Source organism: Lynx canadensis, chromosome D1 (assembly GCF_007474595.2).
Source record: "Lynx canadensis isolate LIC74 chromosome D1, mLynCan4.pri.v2, whole genome shotgun sequence".
NCBI lineage: Eukaryota > Metazoa > Chordata > Mammalia > Carnivora > Felidae > Lynx > Lynx canadensis.
In genome coordinates, this window is record NC_044312.2 from 104709803 (window position 1) to 104718661 (window position 8859).

Consider the following 8859-nt stretch of genomic DNA (forward strand, 5'->3'; position numbering starts at 1 on the left):
GATGATTGCCCAATTACTCTTCAGATCAGATCAGACTCCTCAGTGGAAATGGTGTTACGGAACGATGGCCCGGAGGAGCTCGCGCCTCCCACTTCGTGCAGTTCTAGAGGGATGCAAAGGTAGGAAGAGCCCATCTTCTGTTCTCAGCTTCTAGGAAGAGTTCTGTGTTGAGCTGTTGGCAGGTGATATGTAGGAATGTGGGTCAAAAGTGTCTAGTACAGGCTGAGGTGTGAATGAACTTTGGGACAAGTTAGCCTGCTCTTGACCTGGCTTTAGAAGGCTAGGCTCTCATCTATGTGGGAGTGAATGTTCAGGCTGCAGAATTTTGCCCCCTTCAACATCTTCTTCAAAGGGAAAACATCAACTAACTTCCAGAATAAACGGAATCTGAGCCAGAGAAATTGAAGGAAGGGAAAGGGAAGAAGTGGCTGACTGAAGGTATCAGACAGAGCCCTCCTTTCCTAGTAAATGGCTCCGTTGTGTATATTCATGTGCAGAAGGTAGTTCAACACACCCTGGCTTCTCCCCGACCTGATTTGAGAGGGAAACTATGAAAGTTGATCATCTAAGGAAACTTTTGTGGCCCATTCTTTATTCTCTGTCTCGTGATAGAAAGATTACTCTTTCTGAGGTCATGATCTCACAGTTCGTGAGTTCAAGCCCCACATTGGGCTCTGCATTGATGGTGCTTAGCCTGCTTGGGATTCTGTCTCTCTTTCTCTCTGTCCCTCCTCCGCTTGTGCTCTCCCTCTCTCTCAAAATAAATAAATAACTTAAAAAAATTAAAAAGCTATTATTCTTTTTTGAGACACATAAGATCATATACTAGCATGTTGTGACATTGCCCCGTATTTATGAGCCTTAAACACACACAAAAACGATCTGGGAGCCGATGTCATCTAAGGTCACAAGTTTAAGTTTTGTCTTCAGGATGTTTTGCTTAGACCTGAATCCTGATCCCTGAACAGAGAGCTGTCAAAGCTCTGTCAATGATCTTTTTTCTCAACAGAGGTAGTGAAGTTACTGCTCAAGTCTATTTATAATTATCTCTGTTCCTGTGGGAGACTATTCAGGAATGACCAATCTTTTTTTCTTTAAGGCTAAAGAATGAGAAAGAAACTGGGAAATATAAAGAAACCACACTAATTATAGGTCACATTAGAACTAGGGCAGAGCATATCAGACAGCACAAACAAGGGTGCATCAGTGATTTATTGCCACGGTAATGGTGCATAACAAACACCCCCCCCCCGAAACTTAATGGCTTAAAGCAATAAACATGTATATTGCTGAGAAGTCTGCACATGGGTGTGCATGGTTCTTCTGAAATCCCCTGGGATCACTCATAAGAATGAAGATCAATAGTTGCCATCTGATTGAGGATGACTTCAGCCAACATGAATGTTATGACATCTCGCGTTTTCAGTGTCTTGTAGCCTCAAGCAAGGTGACTCAGCTGTTTTCTTAGCCATGGCATGAGCTCAAAAGCCTGTGTTTTTAAAACATTTGCTGATATCTCACTGGCCAAAGTGAGTCACATGGCTGAAATCAGAATTAAGGGGAGAAGGAAATACATTTATTTGATAGTAGCTATATTTATAAGACAGTAAAGTCATGTGGCACTTGTAGGAATGCAGGGAAGGGTAAAGAATAAGGGCTATCGCTGCAACAAATCTATTTGCAAGGGGAGTATAAGACAATTAAAAGGACCTCTGAGGGGCGCCTGGGTGGCTCAGTCGGTTGGGCGTCCGACTTCTCCTCAGGTCATGATCTCACAGTCTGTGAGTTTGAGCCCCGCGTCGGGCTCTGTGCTGACAGCTCAGAGCCTGGAGCCTGCTTCGGATTCTGTGTCTCCCTCTCTCTCTGCCCCTCCCCTGCTCATGTTCTGTCTCTGTCTGTCTCAAAAATCAATAAAAACATTACAAAAACATTAAAAAAAAAAAAAGGACCTCCGAAAACCATGTTGACTCAGCTGTGGCTCATCAGAGCTTTTTGCTGATCAGCACCATGCTTGTGGTATAGGGGAACATTAGCAAAGGCCAGTGTGCTAGGGAAATGTAATTCTCATTTGCTTCAAACACAGAAATGCTGACTGACATTGAAGAAGTGATATAATCCCTTTAAAACTAAGTTTTCTTACATGGAAAGTGAAGGTTCTCATTTTACGTAGTTTCTATTCACACGCACTTATAAATTCATGATATAAATTAAACACTTATTTTCTTTTACTGTATCGTAGGCTTCCAACGGACAGGAATTGTGTGTGTTTTATTCGTCACTATAGTCCTAAGCAACAAAACCTGTAACAGGGTCTGGCACATTTCATTGATAGACATTTCGTCAAAATTTGCTGACTGAATGAATGGATAGTATGCTTGTGAACGAAAAGCATAATACATATCCCTTTCAGGACTCTCTATAACAATTGATTCACTTTCCATCAGTCATTTTTTTTTCTCGAAGATATAAATTTAAGCATCCTGCATCAATGTTTACATTAAAATTTAATAATAATACATGAAAAATAATGACGCTGCTAATTATTTAGAATATACCAGTTCTGGGGCACCTGGGTGGCTCAGCTGGTTAAGCGTCGACTTCAGCTCATGTCATGATCTCGAGGTTCATGAGTTCAAGTCTTGCAACGGGCTCTGTGCTGACAGCTCAGGGCCTGGAGCCTGCTTTGGATTCTGTGTCTTCCTCTCTGTGCCCCTCCCCTGCTCGCACTCTGTCTCTCTCTGTCTCTCAAAAATAAATAAATATTAGAATATACCAATTCTAATTGTATATGTACGAATCTTTTGAAATCATATGGATGTATGGCAAACAACAGGAGGTGGGTATCCCAAGCACACCGTTTTTATAGTTTCAAAGCCTAGGGCACGGAGATGGTAAAAAAAAGACTTGCCCAAGTTTACACAGTGTGTGAGTGAAATTATAACTTAATTTAACTTACCGTCACACCAAACTTGCCTTATGATACCATTTTTCCAAAGGCTGTTCTTCATATCTAGAATAAAGGGGTTGGAGAGTGGATCTGTTCTCTGTAAAATATTTACATTTTACAGCACTAAAGACTATGTTGATACACCCAAAGGAACAACTGGATGGTTTGGCCCAAATCCTCTCCAGAAAGACGACATCATCCAAGTAGACCAGACAGACAACCTGAAGATCTTCTTGAAGGGGGAGCCCCAAATACTGGGGGTGAGTGAGCTTGACCTCCAAGCGTAGTATTTGGGGAAATAGCCATTTCCAGAGAGGAGAACTGTTGTCCCTTGTGGCTCCTGAGGTGTGATTAGCTGTGTCATAAACTGACCTTCCTAGTGGCAGGAAATAGATTTTTTCAAAACCAGAGATCCGGAATCTGAAAGGAAAATGTGTTTCCCTAGTGAGGGGGGTGGGGAAGAAGGTTACCATAAGACCTTTAGTTTTTTAAAAATTATTATTATGTTTATTTATTTTTGAGAGAGAGACAGACAGACAGACAGACTGTGAGTGGCAGAGAGAGAGGGAAACACAGAACCCGAAGCAGGCTCCAGGCTCTGAGCTGTCAGAACTCACTCACAGTGAGATCATGACCTGAGCTGAAGTTGTATGCTTAACTGACTGAGCCACCCAGGCACCGCACCATGAAACCTTTCTAAACAGTCTTGAACTTGAGAAAATGCCATGGATTCCTAAGGATTTCATTCTGGGAACCCTTTCAAAACCAGGGGATGGGAGTTCTGTGTAGAGACCACAAAATCATCTTCCTAGAAGCCTGCATGCTTCATACTCTGAGCGTATCTTCTTTTTCACTCCCCAGGTGACTCAGATCCTGATTGGTCTGATGAAAGTGTGCCTGTTTGTTATAGGTCTGTGTTTTTATTCTTCTGACTTTCCCTACTGGTGTTATCCTCTTACCATGGTCTCAGGATATCCTGTATGGGGATCCTTATTTGTGAGTATGTTGGAATATCTCAACTTCCTCCGCGGTAGAATTCACAAACATTCCTTCCAGCCTTCCCTCTTACAAACCAATGATGTGACCTGGGATTTTACTTCTTAGAGCAAAGTATGTGGCCTAAAGCCTGGGGTTCTGATGACCTCTAGGGTAGGTGGAAGGACAGGTGTAGGCTCACCAGGCTGAGTGGTTTCTTCCATTTTCAGTTCTTCTTATCTGGAGCTGTGTCTATTGCAGCTGGAAGAAAAATGACTTTGAACCTGGTAAGTATGTCCCTGGGCCCAGAAGCAAGAAGTAAAATCAGAAGTGCTGTATCTCAAGGCAAAAGAAATGATCTCTGATTCTCTGAATCATCTGGGCTCTATGGGGGTCATGGCAAATTCTTCCATAAGGAAACTGAGGTTTGACTTACCTTTTGTTTTTGTTTTTGTTTTTTGCCCCTATTGTCTGAAACTCCATCCTTGGGATTAATCTGTGAATATAGAATCCAATGCTTCAGCAGTATTCTCTTTTCTTTCTCAGACTTAGGAAAATTATTTGAGAATGTGTCTTCAACCCCTTCCAAATGAATGAATGTTTTTGTGTTCTCCGAAGGGAGGAAGGAGAAGAAACAGAGGGTTGTAGGGGACATTGATCATTCTCTTCCAGATCAAAGGCAGCCTGGGAGTGAACTTGCTCAGTGCTGTTGCAGGAGTGATAGGGATAATCGTGTTAATAATAGAACTGACGTTTCTATTTGCACCGGAGAAAAAGTGTCTTATTCTTGTAAGTGTTTCTGAGCTGCTTTTATTTTCTGCAATTATATTTATATTATCTAAATGCATACTAGTGTGAGATGACTGTCTCCCAGTTAATCCTGGCTTATCACCATAAGTAAGATCTGGGACTTTGAGCTCGCAGGGAGAATTTTCAGCCCCTTGCTGCTAGGACCTACCAGGACAGTTACGTTTTTTTCTCTCATTCTTCTCTGAATGCAGTTATGTTAGAGAATTGATCATTAGGCTCTTTCTTTAGTCTCCAGGGTCAAGTTACGATGGGGGTGCACCGCTGGGCTGGCTCAGCAGGCTTTGTGTCATTTGTGGGTGGGTTGAGGAGAGTCAGGACACCAGGCCAAGATGCTCAGAGCCTCTGGGGGTGTGTGTATGTACAAGGAAAGGGCAATGATATCGCTTTCACAGACCCAGAGGTTCTTTGCTCTTTAGATGAGAAAAAGGTATAAATTCATACAGGGATGAAAATAACCTGAAGTGGACAACACAGAGAATCTCTAAGCCCAGAAAACTATGCAGACACATATGATTTCATCTGAATTTCCTTACACTTAATGAAGTTCCAGAATAGAACTCCCCTCCACTATTTTAGGATTTGCTTTTCAATTTTTCTTTTTTGGTTTGTTATGAGAGGGAATTTACCTGTTTCCGTAGGGGAGAAGGAGTCAGATTGGAATCAGAGAATCCAGGGCCAGGGGAAGTATTCATCTGTTATTAATATTCCTTTCCTTTTCCTCTTCTCTCTCCCCATGGAATCTGCTCCTCCTTTCTAGAAGACGTTTGAGATTGTGATATTAGTCCTCTCCCTGCTGGAAGTCAGCATCGCTATCTCTCTCTCTGTATTTGGGTGCAAGGTGACCTGCTTTGTCACTCAGGTGAGTGTTGAGGACCTGATGGAGGGTTCAAATTTGTCACGTTTTTGTTTCTCTCACTGTCTCTCTCCTCCTCTCTGGAGCAATGAGAAGGATAAGGAAGCAGAGTGATGGAAAGATAGTTATGTACATGAGTCATTCTTGAAACTGAAGGAGACAGAGGAATACACGGATAGAGCTATGGTGTATGTTTCCAGGAACCTCATAGGTCTTGCGGGATATCAATTTTTATCAAGTGAGGGATGTAAGGCCCTGAAGGAAGGGACATTTAATTTTCAGGTCCTAGAATACACAAAAACGTAAGCATCACCAGGATAAATGCGAATCCCTCTAGCTGAAAGACGATGTGAATAATGGTATATATTGTTCTCAATATCCACAGGTGGTGATTATCCAGTCAACCAATGACAAGGTGTCTTCAGCAATAGCCCCCCATGAACATATTTATGAGGAGCTGGAGTTTGAATAGAATAATTCCTGCTTTTGAAAATATTATTCATTGTGTATCTCTTTGCCTGCCAGGAAGTGTTCTCATCTGTGCACAGGAGCATAGTTATTACACAACCAAATAAAGTGCATTTTCTCCTCTATTGCTGCTGATTGTGGTTTTGAGTCCCAATCTCCCACTTCATCCTATTGCCACTCAAATGACTAGGATGCACAGTGTCATTTCTCATAACTTGTAAAGGCCCCATACCACACATACAGAAAACTGAATAGACCATGGTTGTAACAGCTGCCTAATATTTTTTAAGATATTAATTTTTTGAGTAATCTCTACCCCCAACATGGGGCTCACATTTACAACCCAGGAATCAAGAGTCACATGTTCTACTGACTGGGCCAGCCGGGTGTCCCCAATTTTTAGTTATATAGAAGGTGGATATCCTCGTGTAAGCAGCATCCAAATCCATGAGTAAACACTACCAGTTTCAGACAATGGTGAATTCCCTTTTCACTCACTAAGATCCCCAGCTTAACTGCTGTCTTGACTTTTACCACCAATATGAGTTGCACCTTTGAATTTCATAAAATGGAGTCTTGTGAAATATATGCACTGGCTATGGCTCCTTTCTTCATTCCCGCCATTGCCAGTGGTAATACTTTGTTCATACCGCTGCAAGATATTCTATTGTAAGACTTGCAGGACAATCTATTATATATGTAAATATTGATGAATATTTGGGATGCTTCGATTTGGGACGAATCATGCCGTGCGTGCAAAATGTATCCATATATTTTGGTACGTGCGTGTGTAAAATTCCATCGGGTCTACGTATAGCAGTGGAACTGCTAGGCCATGTCCAAAGTGCATATGGCATATGCACCTGCCTTCTAGCAATGCCTGAATTCCAGGTATTGTACATCTGTACCCTGATATCGTGTGATTTTGATTTTAATCATTTTGATGTCGTTGTATCACATTGCAATAATTTGAATACTATTTCTTTTTATGACAGCTTTAGATTTATTTTAAAAAATTGAGAAAATATTAAAAGAGTTCCCATATACCCCAAATCAGTTGGCATCTTACCTTAGTATAGAATGAACCAATACTGATACATTATCATTACAGCATTATTATTATTCAGATGTCTTTAGTTTTTAGTTAGTGCCCTTTTCCTCTTTCAAGACCCCCACCCAAGACACGACATTAGACTTAGCTTCCATGTTTTCTTAGCCTCCTGTTGGCTGTGACTATTTCTGAGACTTCCTTTGTTTTTGATGACCTTGATCATCAAAACTTGATCATCAGTTTTGTGGAATACTGATCAAGTATTTTGCAGAATGTGCCTCACCTGGAGCTTATCTGATATTTTTCTCATGATCAGACTAGTGTTTTGAGGTTTGGGGAGGAAGACGTCAGAAGTACAATATGATTCTTATCACATCCAATCAAGGGTACGTATTATCAACATGACTTACACTGTTGACTTTGGCTTTAATCACCTCACTGAGTACAGTTTTTCAGTTTTTTCCACTCTAAAGTTAGCTTTTCCCTGACTTTTTATACTGTACTCTTCGGAAGGATGTCACTATCCAGCCACCGTGTGCAGCCTGGACTCAAGGAGTCAGGGAGTTAAGATCTACTGCTTTGAGGGTAGAGTAACCTCATAAGTTATCTGATATTCTGCCCTGGGGTTTTGTCAATTTTCTCTCGCTTATTTATGCATTCAAGTATTTGTATGAATTTATGAATATTTATACATTCTTGGGGTTTTAATCTAATACCAATTTATCTTATTGCTCAAATTGTTTCTGTTTTGATCATTGGGAGATCGTTCAGTGGCTCCTGTGTCCCTTTGATGGACCCTATCATTGTGTCTCATTTGGGGCACTTGCTTCTTTTTATGACTCATGTTCTCAAGTTCATCTTACATCTTTTTGTTTTAAATTTTTTTTAACATTTATTCATTTTTGAGAGACAGAGAGAGAGACAGAGCATGAGCAGGAAAGGGGCAGAGAGAGGGAGAAACAGAATCTGAAGCAGGCTCCAGACTCTGAGCTGTCAGCACAGAGCCCAACGCAGGGCTCGAACTCACGAACTGTGAGACCATGACCTGAGCCGAAGTCAGATGCTCAACCGACTGAGCCACCCAGGCGCCCCTCATCTTACATACTTCTTGCCCACGTCTTAGAATCAGCCATTTCATCATGCAGCCCATTTCTTCTTATTGGAGAACCATACTAGAAATAAAGATCTGGGCTCTACGCGTGCTTGTTACTATTGGGATGTCATTTCTTTTAGGTTCTCTTAGCTAACAGAGGAAAACATACATCTGTCTACTAATTCATGTGTCTTAGTTGAGCTATTCTAACAAGACACTATATAGTGGGTAACTTAAACAGAAAATATTTATTTCTCCCAATTCTGGAGGCTGGACCTCTGAGATCCAGATGCCAGCATGCTCGGTTTTCCCCCCCAGCTTCCAGATAGCCATTTTCTCATTGTATCCTCACATAGTAGAGAGCAAAGAGAGGAAGTAAGTTCCCTCATGTCGTTTCTTATAAGGTACTAATTCCATCACGACAGATCCACCCTCGCTACCTCATTCCCTCCCAAAGGCCCCATCTCCAAATACCATCATATTGAGGGCTAGAGTTTCAACATATGAATTTAGGAAGGGGAGACACAGACAGTCCACTGCACCATGTTTATACACGTATCTGTAAATATTTCTATCTTTAGCCATCTATTATATGATGTATCACATCTGGCTTTGAAAAAAAAATCACAAGAAGTGCCCCCCAAAAGCAAAAGAAACCCCAT

At 41.4% G+C, this 8859-nt stretch overlaps 1 protein-coding gene across 4 annotated transcripts; it reads left to right on the plus strand.

Moving 5' to 3' along the window:
• Nucleotides 1–6178, plus strand: LOC115524659 (membrane-spanning 4-domains subfamily A member 4A-like). Of its 4 annotated transcripts, none has more exons than XM_030331133.1 (7): nt 1–119; nt 3069–3207; nt 3809–3943; nt 4153–4209; nt 4595–4711; nt 5493–5591; nt 5971–6178. In XM_030331133.1, the coding sequence occupies exons 1-7, from the start codon at nt 49–51 to the stop codon at nt 6055–6057; spliced, it is 705 nt and encodes a 234-aa protein (XP_030186993.1). In that variant the 5' UTR covers nt 1–48; the 3' UTR covers nt 6058–6178. The 4 variants fall into 4 exon arrangements, with proteins under 4 accessions (XP_030186993.1, XP_030186995.1, XP_030186992.1 ...); XM_030331132.1 differs by having other exon boundaries at nt 3–119; nt 5490–5591; XM_030331134.1 differs by having other exon boundaries at nt 37–119; nt 3098–3207; nt 5490–5591.
• The last annotated feature ends 2681 nt before the right edge of the window (nt 6179–8859 follow it).

Excerpts from the sequence above, each read along its gene's own strand:
- LOC115524659 (XM_030331132.1), top strand. The coding sequence starts at position 49 with ATGGTGTTACGGAACGATGGCCCGGAGGAGCTCGCGCCTCCCACTTCG. Across the intron at positions 3,208-3,808 it reads GGGAGCCCCAAATACTGGGG|GTGACTCAGATCCTGATTGG; the intron begins GTGAGTGAGCTT and ends TTCACTCCCCAG. Across the intron at positions 5,592-5,970 it reads TGACCTGCTTTGTCACTCAG|GTGGTGATTATCCAGTCAAC; the intron begins GTGAGTGTTGAG and ends CAATATCCACAG.